At 34.4% G+C, this 20302-nt stretch overlaps 2 protein-coding genes across 6 annotated transcripts in view; one reads left to right on the top strand and one right to left on the bottom strand.

The window, feature by feature from the left end:
* LOC136041481 (uncharacterized) overlaps window positions 1-7668 on the top strand; it is a 56805-nt gene extending 49137 nt beyond the window's left edge. For 2 of the 3 annotated variants that reach the window (XR_010621042.1, XR_010621044.1), the window contains exons 4-5: window positions 1884-5257; window positions 6998-7668. The gene's annotated coding sequence lies outside the window, so the exon portion shown is untranslated. The remainder of the gene's footprint in view (window positions 1-1883; window positions 5258-6997) is intronic. The other variant, XR_010621043.1, reaches the window with a different exon arrangement.
* LOC136041483 (diacylglycerol kinase theta-like) overlaps window positions 1-20302 on the bottom strand; it is a 38479-nt gene that overhangs the window by 14016 nt on the left and 4161 nt on the right. Inside the window, exons 2-4 of one of the 3 annotated variants that reach the window (XM_065726179.1) lie at window positions 19152-19308; window positions 14451-14558; window positions 2542-2620 (exon numbers count right to left, since the gene is read on the bottom strand). In XM_065726179.1, coding sequence (XP_065582251.1) covers window positions 2542-2620; window positions 14451-14558; window positions 19152-19308 — 344 coding nt within the window. Of the gene's footprint in view, window positions 1-2486; window positions 2621-14450; window positions 14559-19151; window positions 19309-20302 lie in introns of those variants that run through there. The other 2 variants (XM_065726180.1, XM_065726178.1) reach the window with 2 other exon arrangements.

Consider the following 20302-nt stretch of genomic DNA (forward strand, 5'->3'; position numbering starts at 1 on the left):
AAAGTCAATTACACACTCCAACATGAAATGACCATTGTGGAAAAACCTCCATAGTGGATGTTTGAAGTCCCCAGACAACAAGAGAAACCACATTTTGAACAGTTAGCACTGACCCGCCTCCCCTTTACCCAGAACTCCCCCCTTGATCAGGAATGGTCAAATTGAATCAATGATCGTAGCATATCGAGAGTGGGCAATCTTGAATGGTGATGGGGCATACAAATTTTGAGGTAGCTAAGCGATTTGGGACACACTAAAGGTTCACAGCTCCCAAACATGAAAGATGCAGATAATCGTATTTTAGTTTAGGGTAGCCCAACTATAGTCTCTCATTTTTTTTACTATCTTTAATATAACGAGACATCCTCCTACAAAAAGGAAGACTGCATATATGGATTGATGATACTATTCATATGCTGATATTCCAATTCGGAGCCATCATGTGCATTAATTGCTGTTAGCATCCCATTCACCCACCCAAGTCAGTGGTTACCCAGCCTTTAATTGCTTAATGTAACCAGAGACAAATTTTACGTTTCAAATATAAACTATGCATCTTTCCTTGAAGTAAAAGAAAAAACTCTCTATATTTGCCTTGAATATAAATCCAATCAAAAAATATTTGGAACAGATGGAGTTGTATAATAACCACGAAATGGAACAGACGGGGTGTTAACTTCTCGGAAAGATGAACTGAGTTCCTCTAGGAAGAATTGTAAACACTTATGTAAACTGTGCAATACCAAACTACTTTATTTCGTCGCTATCACGACGCTATACTTTCAAGTATATATTCAAATACATATTTTTCAATTTCAATTTATCAATATTGAATATATTTTCAAGTATATATTCAAGTCGCTATACTTTATTTAGTCATGCCCAAAAGTAGCATCTGGCATTTTCGCACTTCTTCGATATTTGCCAAAAACCGTTTTGCAAAGCTTTTCTCAAGGGAAGATCAACAGCCCCAGGCGTAGTAAATCACAGCCTAGTGACCTATTGCCATCCTGATTCTTCTTTTAAGAACAATAAGTCTCTCAAAACAAAGCCACAAGACATTTTGGGAAAAAAAAACATGTCTGTGGATGGATGCAAATCGTCTAGTCCTTGACTTTCACAAATAGTGTTCTATTTTTTTCCCGTATAGACTCGCTGGCTCCTGAATCCTGATGTGATCGGCATTGAAACATCTCGTGGACTTATTAAGAGACCAGAAAATGGTCACGTTCGGTACCTAGGGAATTCGATCGACGAAAACATATCGTCCAGACGCCACATAGCAAGCATTGAGAAGAAGCTTTAAAGGAACCTTTCAAGGTTCAAGGTTGTCTAAGTTTTCCTTGAAAACTAAGACACCAATCCCCTGCAAAAAAAAAAAAAAAAAAAAAAAAAAAAAAAAAAAAAAAAAAAAAAAAACTCATCCTGATTAACGATTCACTTATAAAGCCCGACATTCAATATTGTTCTACAGTTTGTCAATCTACTTTCAAGACGTATCTATAGAGACTAAACTCACTTCACAATTAAGCACTTCAAATTTTAGGCCCAGCAAAAACAAACTATCAATGTCTTCACTTTACAGACTATCTTGCACCGTTTTTTATTTCAGTTATTTTTCAGGAAAAATTCCATTACCATTTAAAGGTTTACTGACATTAACTTCATAAATCTATAGTTTGAATACTCGATCTTCATTCAAAATTTACCAACCCCCGACATTGACATTTAGGTCAGAATTTTCTCCCAGAATTGCGTGTCCTAGGGAGTGGAACGCACTTCCGAAAAAGCTGAAATCATGCAAGTCTCTCAGCTTCTTTAAAAAGAAAGTTAAAAATTCTTAAAGCATTAAATATATATTTCAATATTTATTTATTTTTTAGGGCTTTGAGCGGAGGAAGAGTCGGATTAAATTTATTGGTAATTGACGGTGTTCCGGAAGGAATTTTGAGAAGACAAGAGGCCACGCTGTATTTGGAGTATACATTATCTACGGGCCCAAACTTACATCAAGTCTTAAGAAATTGTGTTAAGTGTATTTTTATGTCTTTGTTATTTAAATTAAAAACCAGCATTGAACTTGAACTTGAAAACTTGAAGCATGAAAATGTCTTAAATGATCACACAACAATGATTTATTTCGAGCAATAACACGAAAAAGTGGTTATTTGAAACACTTGAGATCAAGAATCTTAAGTACGTAGGTACATGTGCGGGTAGGGTTGGGCTTAGGTGTGTGTCTGAGCTGTACTAAGCTATATTCTAAAGTAAAATTAAGAATATAGTTTCATTCTTAAACAAGACAAAAATGTAATTAAAAAGCATAAACAACTAAATTTTAATCGCAAACAAAACTGCTAGTAGACAAAAAGATTGAGAAGAGTCGTGTCACTCTATAACCCTCCTATAAACAACAGAGGGTATACACAACCCATGGTTTTATCCAGTGTTGACAAGTGTATTTACCAAATGGGACTAGACAACAAGCATGCAGACTGCAAAACCTTTACATGCGTTTTGTGCATGACTATAGATTCGTACCCAAATAAATATTTAAGTCCTCGTAGAGATGAGAATCGTTACTTCTTGCCTGTCGTTTAACTTTCTTAAGCATTGTTGCCTGAAAAAATTCACCTTAAAAATAAGGACCTTTACAAGAGAAAGCCTGCAATATAAGTATCAACACAATAAAATAGAAATCAGCAGAAGACGGTAACACTGCACACACTTTTATTCGTTCAAATTTGGCGCCTTGCCATCTGCCAAATATATTCAAGATTCTTACGGTTAATCATAACGTCTTATATTAATCGTTTCATATCTGTTTTCCCACTGTTCAAAGTCCTGTACTCAGGAGCACCAATTAACGAAAATGAAAGGAGGCAGAGGTAAAATTATATATTTCAAAATTTAGGGAGGGGTTCAATTTTGTAGCTTTTCAATTTTTTCCAATGAAAATACAAAAGAGATATTTTTCAATAAAATGCCACAAAAGGTATTATGAATATCAGGAGGACGGGGAATCTTGGAGACAGTTGTCCCTTCTGCCCCCACCTTTAATTTATGCATCTGTACCCACTCTCTGGATAAATTTCAGAGTCATTGATTATTGCAGAGCATAGTTACGGCATGCACCACAACCTAGTAAAGAGCCGAAATGCAGCCCATGACCGGAACAATAATAATGGTCCCAGAACATAACTGTAACCATAATGCAACAGTAACCGGAAATTTAAAAACATAAAAACTGCCAAGTGAGGAAAACCTTGCAATTGAAGCTATGAAGCTAATTCAAAAATAGCAACTGTTATTTCGGTTAATGCCTAGAGGCTATTGAAAAAATAAATAAATATGAAATGGCTAATACATTTTAGGCTGTAAAATTTGTGTCAGGTAGCTTGAAGTAAATCGACTCGTATTCCTAGAATTCAAGAAAGATACTACAAATTATTTTTATGGTTAACTGTTGGTGAAAATTCTAGAGAATATTTGATTTAGCATACAATTGAAAATATAAACTAATATGTAATCAAAGTTTAAAGGATAGACGAAAGCTCAAACTTGTACAAAAATAGAGTACAAAGCTTGGAAACAAAAAGGCAATAAAAAAATTAATTCTTAAATAAAAAACAGAAAGCTATTTTTCGTTTCTTGTATCTGTTTCATTTTTTGCTGTTCAAAGTCCCCCACTCAGGAGTACCAATTAACGAAAATGTAGGGAGGTCGAGGAAAAATTATACGTTTCGAAATAGGGAGGGAGGGAGTCAATTTTGAAGCTTACAATTTTTCCCGATAAAAATACAAAAAGAGATTTTTTCAATAAAATGCCCCAAAAGGAATGTTGAAAAGCAGGAGGATAAAGGAATCTAGGAGACAGTTCCCTCCTCTGCCCCCAACTACAATTTATACCCCTGTTCCCACACCCTGAATAAATTTCATTATTCTTGTGTTAATTTTTTTAGACCATGGTTTCGGCATGCGCCACAACCTGGTAAAGAACGAAATGAAACCATTAGTAACCGGAAATTTGAAAAATTGAAAAACTCTCAAGTGAGGAAGAACTTACATTTGAAGCTTATTCAAAAGCGGCAACTATAATTTCAGTTAACGACAAAAAGCTAGTGAATAAAAATTTGAAATACCTAATTTACTTCAGAATTGCGCATCGTGGCGAATTCAGGTGCAACCTGTTCTTATTTATTTTAAAGAAAAAAATAAACATGTAGTCAGAAATAAACTGATTTGAAAAACAAGATAAAATTATCGATATCAAAGAAAGTAGACTTCCCTACGACAGTAGGGATTGAACGTGAGCACACATGAACAGCGGGCACGGCCAGATCCACTATGCAATCGTAAGGTATCGTAAACCTAAATTTGCGTAGGATTCATTCTTTTCATAGAAAAATTATAATGATGTATAGCCACTTCTTAGTATATTTATTAGCAGATTTGAGGTTAAGTAAAACAAAAATGTATAATAATATCCTATCGTTGCAATTTTGTCTTATAACTGTTCTGTTCCCGCAAATCCTGGATATTTCAGGGCAATATCCATAAATAAGTGATAATTAATTTAATTGTTCCAATTGGCTGAAGGAGTCAACGGTTGATTTATAAAATAAATACAAAAAGTGATTTAAAAAGGTACCAAAATCAAAAAAATTTTGTGAATAGCTCAGGACTATGTTGAGACAAGGGTGGGGAGGGGGACTTTTAGCGTTAAGCAAAGATTTCTTCACAACGACTCCGAGATAGTTGCAATTGATTTATTTGTCCGGTCCCTTTCCCAGTGTCTAATCTGGTTCTAGTTCCAAAGGTTTTTAGTTTGGCTTAAGTCAAGCTATTCTATTTTAAATAGTTGGAACGTAGTTTGAAGTAGCTTTTTACCGTTAAAGACCCTTTCTTCCCCGCTCGCTTCTTTCCCAAAAAGTTTATTTCAGAATAACCCCCCAAAAACTCTTCCAAAAAAATTCTTTGTTGATAAGTAAAAAACAACTGTGAATAATTTCTGGATCCTTTTAAGTTCCAGTAAAATTTTTGTCAGAAAAGTCCTATTTGGATCAATTTTGTATTATGTGTTTTTCCTGTTTAGAAACTAATTTTTTCTTTATATCAATCTAAAACCCTTTTTCCAGAAAAGAAGTGCTTACGCATTATAGCGACCACACTTTGTTCTTGGTCTGTAATGGAACCGGTTCTCTGTGTCCACTCGGAGATAATTGGCTTATTCTGAGCAAGAGAAACTACTTTGCAGGTATATTTTAATTAAATATTTAAAATCTAGAGGGAGCTAGGATAGGTATTTAATATGCCTTCTGGGCGGCCAGGTTTTTATAATTCTCGTTGTTTGTTCGATAATTGTGTTACTATAGTATTATATTTTCATCCTATTTTGGTATATTTCATTAGGATTGGCCCAACTTCACTTCTTTGGCGTGGCCGCTATGACACGTAAATACCAACAAATTTTCAAAGAAAATAAAGAGTTCCATTAAACGAAAAGTGGGAAAAAATAAAGTCAAATAATCTTCCAGGCATAAAACTACCTCAAATCACTAGCAATAAGCAAATGAAATCCAAAACGAATATAAATTACAATAAATAACAGAGTCAAACTGAAAATGAGTAAAAATTACAATGAGTTGGGCTGACAACCCCCAATTGCTTCTCAAGACCAGAACATAATTTGCACTTTACTGAAAAAAAAAGAAATGACAGTGGATTGTCAGATTAATAATATGAATATACTGATATTTATTCCTTAAAAGTTTAATTAATTTTTTATTTATTATAGTCAAAACAGTGAAAAGCTTTAAAACATATTTGTTTCCATTAAAGTGCAAAATATGTTCTGGTCAAGCAGTTCGTGGTAACAAACTGTAAGTAAGGAGCGACCTGGCTCACTAGCAACCAAAACTCTAAAAAACAGAATTTTTATACCAATAGATATGTCAAAAGAATCGGGCTTTTATGCTGATTTCAATAGGTTTAATCTTACCTACCAAAGGCTACGAGCCTGAGAAAATTTGCCTAATTTTTGAAAAAAGGGGGAAACACCCCCTAAAAGTCATGGAATCTTAATGAAAATCACACCATCAGTGTTATACACCGGATAACCAATTCGGTATCAAGAAAGGAATAGGCCACGGCCATATTCACTATTTGATTGCTAATGTACTTCAACATGCACATAAAAATAATGAGGTATTATATTTTGCTCGGTTAGAAGTATCTAAAGCTTTCTGCACGGGTTCACATCCGCGTATCTTATTGACTGCTTATAAGCGTGGAGTCAGTATTTCTGTCATCAAATCGATACGTGATATGCATAAAAAGCTAAATGCCAAATTTAAGGTCACCATCTCACCTAGTACGGTGGAACTTGCTCCTTCAATTCCAGTAAAAAAAAGGGTATTAGACAGGGCGCTGTTATTTCTCCGCCCCTGGTGCCACCTTCAATAAAATTCAATCTACATTTAGGCACTTTTAAAGGAAAAAGTTCGAACGAGGTCTACAATTCAAGACTTTAAATCATCTGATTAAAGATAAAAGGAGAAAAGAGCTTTAGTAGTGAAAGATAAACTTTTCCTGGAAAATATTATATCAAAAAAGGTGAGTGCAAGTGATTTTTGTTTTATTCAACAAACAGCAAGAAATCATTTCAATCATGACTTTCGCCTTTCCAGAGAAAGATTACTTAAAAAGTTTTCAAAATTATCTGAAAATAAAGCCGTAATACCTTCGTCAATCCTTGGACCAGGTGTAATTAATTTTTCATCAAGCACCTTAACGTTACAAGAAAAGTCCGTATTAGAAAAAGGTCCAAAATTTTGTTTTAAAACTAATAAAGTCCCAGTAGAAGAAATTATCTCTTCAATAGAAACATCTTTACATAGAAACCCCATCCTAATCAAAGATTTTAGCCTTTTAAGAGCTTCTACAGTTAAAGCCCTGTCAGAGTTTGCTTTAAGAGTTTTAACCGAGAGTTTTATAGGGAGTATAACCGACCTGGTCTTCAATTTAATGAAAGTAAGACTGAGTTCCTGGTGTTCAATCACCGCTCAGATTGCTCGACAAACCACTTTTCAGTGAACATGGTAAAGCACAAGACACACTGACGTATCTTGGTGTACTGATTGAGTCAAATCTCCGCGCCACATGTCAACTTCTGAAGGATTTTTTTGCCAGAAAATCTAGGAATGCGTATGGTTTACTAGTTGCATTAAAAATTAAATTTAACCACCACATCTTAGCTAGCGTTTATAGTGCATTTGTTTTTCCGCATCTGCTCGCCCTTGCACCATTTTGGTCTTTTCTTACTGCTTCAGATAATGATATATGGAAATGTTTCTTCAAGTACGCAAAACATTTGTTACAGCTCCATCTTTGGAATAAAAACCACTCCTTATCCTCGTGTTACGGAGCTGCTAGTCCAGCATCTGCGGCGCAGAAAAGAAATGAGAGATATCGGCGGCAGATCATTGACAAAAGCACCTCTGAAATTGTCCTTCGTTGTGTGTTTGTTCTTCTATATGACTGCCCTCATTTTTAGTTTTTTTTTCCCCGTCAGTTCTTCTTTGTTTTGGTTTGTATTTGTCAGGATTTATTTGTTCCTTTTCTTTTTCTTTCGTTATTACTCCATCAGAGTTGTATCTTACATTTATGACGGGCAATAAATTTATATTATATTATATTATTGCATTGACTATGATTTCTGTTCGTTTTGGGTTTCATTTATTTATTAATTGTGATTCGTACTTGGGAGGTCATTTGACTTTATTTCTGCTCATTTTTGATTTAGTGAAGCTCTACTTTTTTTTGAAAAACTTGTTTTGAAGAAAATGGTTTTTGAAATAATTTATGTTCGTTTTTTATTGACATAGTCTTTTTCGTGCTAAAAAATAGTATTTTATATCTTTTCAGTTTTCTTTTATAAAAATCCATAGTTTGGTTTGCTATTTGCATGTTGGAGAAACGTTTTGACCAATTTAATTCTGACACTGATAGTGATGTGAAAATTAAAACATAATATGGTTCCTAAGAAATTCTATCTATGCTCCTTTACAACCTGGATACAACTACACTCTTTTGATTTACATAAATTGTAAGACCAGAAGTAGTAACAGCAGTAGCCCTGAAAGTTTAAACTTAATACCCCTAGTCGTTCTCGATGAATTTCTGAGGTGTCTTATTCGCAGTCATACACACAGTGGCTTTTGATTTAGTTTTAAAACAGCATCTAGTTTTAAAGTGGCCTATTACATAATTGGCCAATTACATGATTGTGGCGGATTGACACACCCTGAATGACACACGCCTTTTTGACTTATGTTGAACAAAAAGAGTTTCTCAAAATTTTGTCTGGATGTGACTGGAAAATGAATGGGCTTAGGAGGAGGGCTGCTTGCCCACCAATGAATGAATGAATGAATGAATGAACTTTATTACCCGTAAAGTATAAAAAATACAAAGTACGGAGTATTATAAATAAATAAACAAAAACAAATACGATAAACAGCAAAGAAAAACAAAATTCAAACTAACAAAAGACAACATGGACTAATCAACCAGTATCAATATGGAAAAAAGGCTGCAGAGGGTCATAAACGTGAATACAGTTGACAGTCTTTTTACATAAATCGTCACTGGAAGACCGAATCCGAGAAGGCACATCTACTATACCAAATCGAGCAATTATTTTTTTGTTTCGGTGCCATCTAGGAAGCCGGAGGAGGAATTTGCAATATCTGAAATAAGCCGTACGTAGAGTATGTAGATCTTTCTTACGAAACAGATGAGCCATGCCTGATAAAAACAAAAGCACAGGGGCGCAATAAGCGTTATAAATTATGCACAAACCGTTGCGGTTGTAACGGCTTTTGTTTGGGGATATTTTTCCGTAAGCGACGCGTAGGTTTTTCACGGCTTGATTCACTAGGGATGAACAGGTAGTGGAAAGTGTTGGGCCAAAACACAGACCAAGCCAACTAACTAAAGAAGAACATGGCAGAATTTCAGTCCCAGCAACGAATGGAGCGACCGCATAATGGCTATTAAAACAAATAAACAAATAAACAATCTCTTTTGGCTCTGAATAGGGCATAAAAACTTATTGATTTAGTTTAACATTCGCCTAAATATTCCTTGGGAGCTTCACCTTAACACCTTTAGCTTGCGTAGTGGTAATAGTTGTAATAGTATTAGTAGAAGTATCCACTTAGCACGTTATTTTTCAACATCCCCTTCAACACACACTGAAAGTTTAAACTTAATACAATCAACCGTTCCTGAAGCATTTCTGATACGTCTTCTTGATAACCTTTGTGGGTATAGTGTATTTCTATTTAGTTCTATACAGTTTCCATATTTCCCAAAATATCGCATTAATACCCTTACTTTTAGTAGCAGTAGTAGTAACAGTAAAATTAATAGTAGTAACCTTAGCTTTAGTGGAAGTAATAGCAGCAGAAATAGCAATAATAGTAGCAGTAGTAGTTATATAAGTATAAGCAGTAGCACAATTCTAAAAATATGTTCTTTTGGTTTGTTCAACATCCCCAACAGTTTTAACTTCATACACTAAACTTTTCATATTACTGTTACGCCCTTTTGACAGCCTGCATACAGTTGACGTGTTGTCTTGAAGTTCACCCCCCCCCCAGAAAAAAAATCATGAAAAAATTTCACTTTCATACCCTTAGGCAAAGTTGTAATAGTAGTAAATGTAGCAGTGATAGTAGTATTAGAAGTAGCGCGCACACATTGGCTTTTGGTCTGACGATCTTCCCATTTTAACATCTCCTGAGAGTTCCAAGTCAATACCCAAATCAATTCTTGAGATACGTTCTTTTGACAATGTGCATGCACATAGTGTCTTTTGATTCAGTTCAAATGTCTCCTCAATGTTGTAAATGGAGTTATGTAGTAGTAGTAGTAGCAGCAGCAGTAGCAGTGGTGGTGGTTGTAGTAAAAGTGGTAGCATACAAATATTGCCTTTTTAATCATCTTTCTTATTTTTTCCAGAAAGTCCCAAATTACTATACCCACCCATTCATGAGTTATATCCTTTTGGGAGTCAGTATAAACGTAAGGTGTTTTGATTTGAAAGGCTCACCTGAATGCCCTACGAATTGACTAACTTACAGACCTTGCCCTGAAGACTATGAGGAGATTGAATCCCTAAAGAGATAATTACTGGATCTTTCAACAATGCTGAACAAAATACCTCTCTTGAAATATTGATCGTTTTTTTTGGGGGGTAATGATAGGCTTATGGGGAAGAAGCTGGTTGCCATTCACTTTTGACTATTAAAAAGGGCACTAGAACTTCTGAGTTCCAATCAAATGAGCCCCATCCAATCTGAAGTTTATCCGATCACTCGTTCCATAAAATCCTTGTATGCTCCGGGGCATAGCTTGCAACCCTTGTCCCTGGGCTTTGGGGGTTGTGTCCACCCTGAAGGCTTTGTTATATGCTCTTTGGACTACAGTGAACAAAACGGCTATCTCAGTTTCCATCGGATGCGTTTGGGCAAAAGAGGATGTCAGGGAAGGGGGGATACTTTTCCTCCGTCACTTTTGACTCTTAAAAGGAAACTAAAACTTTCAGTTTAAAATCAAATGAGCCTCTTCTAAAGTTCACACAAAAATCCCTCCATAAAGACCTTATATGTGCCCGGAGCATTACTTACAAGTCTTGCCCCCACACTGGGGGGGAGTTGTTTCATCCCTAAGGATATTGTTATATGGTCTTTGGACTGTTCGTGAACAAACAACCATCTCAAAATTTCTATCAGTTGCATTTAGAGATAATAGGACATGAGGTGGCTAATTGCCCTTGAATCACTTTGACTCTTAAAAGGGCAATAGAACTTCTGATTTCAAATCCAATGAGCAGCCTCCGAAGTTTGTACGACCAGACTTTCAATAAAAACCTGATATGCCCCAGAGGCAAAACTTACAAATCTTGCCCTGAGGGCTGGGGGTTGTCATCCTCAAAGACATAATTAATGGATCTTTCAACTACGCTGAACCAAATTACCATCTCAGAAAAATTATTTGATGTATTTGGGGAAAGGATGGGCGTGGGGAGGGGGGCTGGTTACCCTTCAAAAATTTTCGACTATTAAAGAGCGCACTAGAACGTCTGATTTTCAATCTAATGAGCCCCCTCCGAAGTTTATATTACCACCCTTTCTATAAAAACCTTATATGGCCCTGGGTTATAACTAAAAACCCTTGCCCTGAGTGCTGGGGGGGGATATAACCTTCAAAGATAAAATTACTGGACCGTTGAACTACGCTGAACAAAATCGCTATCTCAATATTTTGACTGGATGTATTTGGGAAAATGATGGGTGTGGAAACTGGTCGCCCTCCAATCTCTTTCGACTATTAAAAAGGGCAGTAGAACTTGGAATTTCAAATCGAGCCAGCTCCTTTACAAGTTTCTATGACAACTGCTTCTATTCGAAGCAACCTGGTCTAAAAAAAATATTGTGCCCACAGTGTCAGATGTTTTTATTTTTATAAAACTGAAAGTTTCAGAATTTGATCAAACAGTGAAAAGTTGCATTAACAGCGAAAATTACCACAGTAAACATGAGACTAATAGCAAATAATAAAACAACGTTCAACTGACTTCAGAAATATTGTCATTTTTGATAATTTTCAAATAATAATTTTGATTATTGTCATTTTGAATTTGATCAAACAGTGAAAAGTTGCATTAACAGTGAAAATTACCACAGTAAACATGAGTCTAATAGCAAATAATAAAACAAGGTTCAACTGACTTCAGAAATATTGTCATTTTTGATAATTTTCAAATAATAATTTTGATTATTGTCATTTTGAATTTGATCAAACAGTGAAAAGTTGCATTAACAGCGAAAATTACCACGGTAAAAATGAGTCTAAAAGCAAATTATAAAACAAGATTCAACTGACGTCAGAAATATTGTCATTTTTTTAATAACATTCATTTTCTCACGAGAAGCATTGCCAAACTACAATTGATGATAAACAAATCTGTTCCCGCATTTGATCAACAATGTGTTCACCAGAAAAGACCTTATTTATAGTGTTCTACTAATCCTTCCTTTGAGAACAGTTTACCAAGCACTATTAGTTTTATCCAAAGAGTATGGCTAAATTATAAGAGTGGAAACTGGACGAAAAAACTATCAACGCCATCTAACGTTTGGCAACACACTGGGTATATTTCAAGATCTGTACTTGTTTTTCTATCAGGAGCTGAGGTCAGACATTTATTTCTAACCTAATTTTACCAATTACACTAATTAAATCAATTATCTTATTATTACACTGAAAAATGTCAAGTGTTGCCAAACACTAGATGGCATTAATATTTTTTTTGTCGACACTAATGCCGGTTCCTACTCCTATAAGTTACCCACTCTTTGATTTTATCTCAGAAGTATGAGAATGTCAAATACGACCATTGGCGTGATAGCAGAAATTTATTTGTTAGCTTAAAAACGAAACTAATTTAATTAAAGGAGTTTGACATGAAAACAGTCGGCTCTCACCTCAACTTAAAATTATCCCGCATAGAGAAAAAAGGACAATAAGTATGTGTTGAATGAACCTTTGACTGTTAGTTAATTTAAAAAAAGAACAAAGTTTCTGAGGGAAGTAAAGAGCGAAGTTGCAACTTAAATCGAGGAAAATTGCTTCACAGTCTATGTAACATATATCGACAAAACTAGTGCAAATAAACCAACTGATAATATTTCCCCAGGTTTGCATGATTATAGATAACAAGTGGTTTACTGAAAACACAAAATTTTTTAGGAGTTTTGTTAAAGTAAAAGCAAACCAATCAAGGCCATTTCTTGAAAGAAATAAAGCATTTTAGGATTGTTGTTTCATTTATTTTTTTTCTTTTAATTTGGTATCACTTCTGCACAATGAGCTCAGTCTATAATTAGATCTCGTTTTGCTTGCTTCAGAGGGAAAAAAAACCTCAATAAAAAATAACTATGTCTTGATATAATAAGATAATAAACGTACAAAAAATGAATAAAACCAACAAAGCAAAAAAAATAAAGTAATAACAATATTTGAAATAAACAAGCCCTGCGCTTTTCATCTAACCGCTCTTTTACTAGAGCATTCAAACTACTTGGGATCTAAATACTAAAAGAATACCAGCAGATTTGGATTTCCAGAATTCCAGAAAGAGTTCCAGAATCCCAAGGAATTCCAGAATATTCCATTTAAACAATGGAGGAATACCACATGTTAATCTTTTATTTTTATATAATTAAAAAATATTATTATGGTAAATTAATAAAAAAAAAACAAAATAGAAAAGAAATTACGGCGAAAGAGTCGAAAAAAACAAATTCTAATATAAATTAATGAAAAATAAAACAAATTAATTTGTTTGTTGCAGTGTTTTATTTATAATTTTAACCACTTTTTCACTACTTGACATATCCTGGTTCTAGATGCTTTCGCCTTGAAGTAGCAATTGGTTCTTTGGTTTTTTGTTGCCGGTGCAAGCAAGACCGAACTTCTTTAGAATGTTTCGCCCGCATTAGCTTAGTGAAGAAAGATATTCAATTTTTTTTTCATAATTAACTGTTGGTAGAAATTCTAGAGAATATATGATTTGGCATACATTTTGAAATATGAAGAAATATGTAACAAAAGTAGACAAAACAAAAATAAAACAGAAACAGAGTGTAAAACAGTACACAAAAGCTCAAACTTGTACAAAAAGAGAATACAAGAGTTCCAAACGAAAAGGCAATTCGTTTTCAATGTTTTTTGTACCCTCCCCCCTCCGAACAAAATTCTGGATGCAACCTTAACCCCATCTTTTAGTCCTGACTGTGAATTCGATAATTCTGTTGAAAAGTATGTTTGTGATTCTAGATTGCGGCTTTCAGTAGATTACTACAAACAACTCACTACATCCCCATAACGCCTGAGCTGAGCTCGCCAAGCTCCTCACATTCTATTCAAAGCTTCACTCTTTATCCCCTTCGATGATGTTTCAATTTCCTTCAAAACCTTCCTTATAACCTATTACCTCCCAGGGATTTTTCGTTTGTCCCCAGATGAGTGGCCCAAAGGTCAAATCTTTGACATTCTGTAGTACTTCCTTCGTAAAACTTGTCCTACACCGTCCCGATCCTTCTTTCATTATAGCCGTAAAGTGGGATCAGATGACATTTTTCGTATACTTTAAATGACAGCGTTACAGCTTAAAATTCAACATTCAGCTTTTGTAAGCCAGGTTTCTATACTTCTTCGTTCTACTAACAATTCTTAATCCCTCTGACTGAATCAGATCTCAATTGTCAGAGGAAGATTCCTTATATTTCGCTTGTACATTCTATCAATCATATCTGTAAATATTCCTCATCATGACCAACTTTAAAAGAATTTACAACCGAGTTAGTTTAGTTACTTACCTTCAAAGCTGACTTTAGAACAACAACTTCTCCCGGCGACTGAACCCAAGGCTCTCCATCAACTTGTATTGGAATTTCTGATATAATTTTAATTCTGATATGACCTCCCTATAAAATAAATTCATCATTATCTATAAAACGAATTAAATAAAAAGATATGCCTAAAATATTTATAAAACAAATTCACAATTATTTAAGGCAAAGCAACTAATTCATTCTAAGTGATCAACTAAAAGATTGAGTACTAGCGCCATCTATCTGTGTTTCCGCAGAAACATAATAAATGCTTTAATAACTATATTCCCAATTGCGTGGAATATAGTTATTCCAGGCAAATTGCGTGGATGACACCCGTCCTTTTGAAAAATGATATATCCCCTTAAAACTCATTTTTGGCAAAAATCCGAAAACTAAAGATTTTCAGAATACATAATCAAGCGCCAAGAATTACTATACAGTTCAATAAGTTTCAATTTAGTGTATTTATTATTGTATTAAAATATCATAATTAATGCTATAATAATTTATATTTAATTACTATAATAATTATAATAATTTAATGTATTATAGCATGTTTACTGTACAGCTGCATAAAAATATATCCCTAGAAGTCACTGCGTTTCTACTAACAAAATAAAAAAATATAACTATCAAACTATAACAAGGGTTCAACCAATTAACTATGTCAAATTATAACTACAAGACATGAGTTAATAATAATAATGATAATAATAGTTTACTTATGCCCTCTTTACATACAAAAGATGTACACAGAGGGGTATGAAAAGAAAACTGAAAAATATAAATTACGCTTGCAATGAAAATCACTAGATCATAGCTGTTTTTTTGTTTTTTTTTGCACATAACTAAAAAAAAATCACTCACAAAACATGACCCACAAATAATAACATAACTCAGTTACTTAGATTCTTAGAGTCTCTTGTCTGATACCTCTTTAAAGGAAACTTACAGCCCCTTGTCTTGAACAAGGATCCACACTTAAATCAATCCAAATATCAATGATGTGAGACGATAATCAGTTCCTATAAACTGATATATTTGTAATCCCGATGTGTTTTGCTACGCATGTGGAGAGTACAATTTTCAAGGAAGCAGAAAACATGTTAGTAACTTTGTAAAGAAAGCATATTTTAGGTATTTTGGTGTCGAACTTTGTGACTATGATAAGACATAGATGCATCACATTTGAGACAGTGGACTACATGAGAAAAGCTTAAATATAACAGTTCAAAATAGGGATGAAACCTTTTAATTGACAGTGAAACAAATCTAAAAATTTTTAACTGGATATTTCGAACACATATACAGTGTCCATCATCAGCAGTAAAACTAAAAAACATTAATAAAAACAAACAAAATTTAAACCCCATAAACTAACTACATGTAGTTTATTGCTCTTATTTTTTTCAATGCAACAGCGGAAGCAAATCTCATTAGATTTACCTGACATATCAGGTGGATAGAGGTCAAAGCTCCTAGGTGAAATGAGATTTCGTGTACATATACAAACTATGTGTAATTAGTTTATTGGGTATGAACTTTGTTTGTTTTTATTAATGTCTTTTAATTTTACTGCTGATGATGGACACTGTATGTGTGTTCCAAATATCCAGTTAAAATTTTTTATATTTGTTTCACTGTCAATTAATAGGTTTCATCCCTATTTTGAACTGTTGTGTTTTTATCATGGAAAGGCAGTGTGGTCTTCGAAGTTATCTACTATAAGAAAAGCTTCAAGTCCTGTATACTGATGGTTTGGCAAACCATATTGATGACTACTATTTCTGTTCCATATGAGGGTGGTCTAAAGTTTCCAACCTCAGCCTGAAGATGGCAATCCTAGTCAATAAAAGTCAAAGAATGTAGTTATGCAAGCTTTAACGGGCATACATCAAAGTGTCAGCCCTTTTGGACTAGAAGTTGTTATTTCACAATCATTTGAGTGAGTCGATGTGAGTATCGAGCGGATATAAAACGTCAAATTACGAAACGTCGAATTACGCCTACGCAGATCAAAGATTAGTTACAAAATGTGTAAGGGGACTCTGCGGGATCTTTTACTATGGTGAAATTTTGCTCAGCTAAAATTAAGCGTGGCAGTAGCCGCCTTAGAGACGATGAAGGTTCAGGACTTCCCAAATTTTCAGCTACTGATAATAATACTGCCAAGTTTCCCCAAATAAGGCTAGACGACTGTCAAATCAAAGCGAAAGAGAAAGCAGAGGCTGAAAAATTGTTCCAAGAGCTTATTTTTCACATATTAATTCAAGAGGCTATAAGATAGCTGTCCTTGCATTGGGTGCTATGTTTGCTGAAGCTAGAACATAAACATGTTCGAATAAATACATTTCAAACACTCTCGGTTTAGGCAAAACAAACCAAAGTTTTGACACGGACTAATTACTGTTGATAAAACTTGCATGCACCTGAGACAGAAATACAGTAAAAACAGTAGGAAAAGCAGGTCCACTTGCGACTGGGAAAGTGATGACGACTGATTTTTGGGATAGTCATGAACTTATTTTAATCTATTATTTTCAAAAAGGGAAAACCCCAAACAAATTTGTCTTTTCCCTCAGCTAAAAATTGCGCTCAATAAAGATTTTTATGAAGTGAGGAGGCAAAAATCTTCGTAAAACATTTATTTTGCCAAGAAGAGTGCCGAGTTTTGACGGGTTAAAGAGATAAGAGCATCACCGGGAGGGGTTTGCAGACTGGCAAAGAGAGTATGTAGAAAAATGAAAAAAAAACACAATTTAAGAAATAATGTGCCATTTCTTAATAAGGTCGGAAACATATCACAGTCAGCGCAATAACACTGCCTAAGTAAAAAGCGATATGGGCAAAATATATTTTTGTTGTGTTTTTTTTTCTTTTACCAGGGCACTTCGTATAACAGAAATTGTCATAGAAGCTTCAAAAGGGGCTCATTTGATTGGAACTTAAAAGAGCCAGTGCCCTTTTTTTTAATCAAAAGTGACTGGAGGGCAGCCAGCCCCCCGCTACGCACATCATTCCCTCAAAAACATCCAATAAACATTTGAAAATTTTAGTTGTCCTCCGATCACTTGGAATCTTAAAAAAGACACTATAATTTCTGATTTCCAATTCAATGTGCCCTCTCGAAAGTTTATATGACCACCCTTTCAATAAAAAAAAAACTTATATAGCCCCAGGGCATAACTTAAAACCATTGCCCTGAAGGCGGTGGGGAGGAGAGGTTGTCATCTTCAAAGACATAATTACTGGGCATTTCAACTACGCTGAAGAAAATGACTATGTAAAAGTTTTGATTGAATTTATTTGGGGAAATCATAGGCGTAGAGGGGAGAGGCTTTTTGCCCTCGAATCCCTTTAAGAACGGGGGTAGCTGCCCTCCGATCACTTTGAATCTTAAAAAGGGCACTATAAATTCTAAATACCAGTCTAATGAGCCCCCTCCGAAGTTTATACGACCACCCATTCTATAAAACCTTATATGCCCCCATGGTGGAGCTCACAACCCGTGTCCTGAGGGCTGTGGAGTTGTCATCCTCACAGACATAATTTCCAGAACTTTCAACTATGCTAAACTAAATAGCTATCGCAAATTTTGATTTGATGTGTTAGGGGGAAATAATAGGCATGGAAGGGGGTTTGGTTGCCTTCCAATCACTTTCAACTATTTAAAAGGGTACTAGCCCTTTCAATTTCTAGTCACATGAGCCCTGAGCCTATTCACATGAGCCCAACTCCTTCTATACGAAGTGCCCTGGTCTAAAAGAAACACAAAATACAAAAATAAATAAATAATATATTGTGACCACATTGATCTTTACTTAGACAGCGCTGTTGCGCTACCTGTGTTATATTTTTACTATCATTCTGTCCAATTTTTGTAAAACATAAATATTACACGAATCGCATGTGCGACATAGGTCACACACAATTATAATATATAAGTAGATAGGATTACTCGTTCCTTACATAAAATTTCAAAGGAAGTTTGCATTCAAGGTTAATGAAGGATCTTACTTCTACTTCCCAATATTAAACCTAGTTCTTCATAAGGTAAAGGTCCAGAATAGCAGCTCTTCAGAAGGGAACAAGCTAGAACAAAAAGAGACATTTTAGATTGAGAATTTTATTCTCATGCGTTTGTTAGTGATTTTGAAAATTCATCCCCAGCCTCCCTCCCATGGTTTCATATAGCCTTAGGCTATGTAGAACAACTAAAATAATAATTGATGAAAACCGACTGCAAAACAAATGAAAGTGAAAAAAAAGGAAATATGATTTACTGACACTTGCTACATATTATAAAGTATGAATTTCACCACTTTCTGATTAGCTTTTTTGTATAGCCTATGGCTATACGAGATCATTAAATTTTCAAAAATTTCCAGGTTGGCACCTGGTTGGAAATTAATATTCAAAAACGTGAAAAAAGCTATAACATGAGCATAAAATTAGCAATCTAAAACTGTGTCTCTTTTTGTTTTAGCACTTGTCCTTCTAAAGAGCTCTATTCTTTACCTTTGCTTTTTCATAACAACTTATGGGAAACTGATCATCCACCCCGACATCAAGATTGTCATCAATCGATAAGACTGTATTCAAGCCTGTTATAAAGGTTTTTTCAAAAAGTTTTTTTTTTCTATTATTCTGCTTTGGACAATCTTTGCGAAACATAAACGTTACTTGAGCAATTCGCATGGCTGATCTGAGTCCAGACTGTATCTGTCCTAAGTGTAGAACACCAGTAACCCCGACAATTTCTAGAATTCCATCCCAGTGATTAGGAGTAGAAAAGTGCTCTTCTCTTTCAGGACCCCAAGGATTGGCACCTGATCCCAAGCTGGAAAAAAAGAAACTGATTATTTCCTGTTCAATTTCTAACAAAAAACGATTGATAGAATCACCAAAACGAACAGAAATGAAAATAAACAATCGCTTCAAACATAAAGATTACAAATACTACTATAGATGAATAGATGAATCCCAAGAAAGAATAGAAATTAAAATTAATAAATAAGTCAAACTTAAAAAAAAACAGATGTTGCCACAAGTAGTAGCGTATTACCATATACAGCATACAATATAAATAAATTTAATATCTGTATTTATTATACAAATAGAACTTTACATGTATTGTGATAAAATGTATATACTACTGTGTAGAAACTATATGTATATTACTAATATGTACGTAATTATTGTAAAACTGCATGTCTATATAGAGATTTCAATATAAAGTATGAACTATACTGGGACCGCATGAACTATGTGTAAATAATGGTGTATGTAAACTACGTATAAACTGCACCTTATAAATAATCCTCAAACACACTGTAAAATATAAGCAAACTGTATATAGACTGTAAATAAGACTGATAAATGCCCCGTCAATGACAATCAGCGCAATGGTGCTGACTTACTAAAGACTTACTAAAGATTCGAATATCATAAAAGATTGCATAATAGCGTATTGTCAACCCACAATGCATATTGACAAATACATTGTTCTGTTTGCATCAAACTTGCAACTTCATTCCATTGCACCTTAATTTAACACAAGAAATTTGTTGAAGTTCATCACCCATTATCTCCTTTTTACTATTCTTTTTATAAATCCCTTAATAAAATTTATAAATAATTAGTAACGGGTATCTTGATAAAAACTCCAATCCCAAAATGCAAGAGAAATATGAGTACATTGGTGTCCTTTAAAAGGTCATACCAGATTTATCCTATATAGGGTCCTATCATACTTTTAGTCATATTTATAATAAAGCCGTATTAATGTTCAAAAATTTATTTTCTTCTACTGCTTTCTTCAGGCGTTCTTCTGC

Source organism: Artemia franciscana, unplaced genomic scaffold (assembly GCF_032884065.1).
Source record: "Artemia franciscana unplaced genomic scaffold, ASM3288406v1 PGA_scaffold_23, whole genome shotgun sequence".
Taxonomy (NCBI): Eukaryota; Metazoa; Arthropoda; class Branchiopoda; order Anostraca; family Artemiidae; genus Artemia; species Artemia franciscana.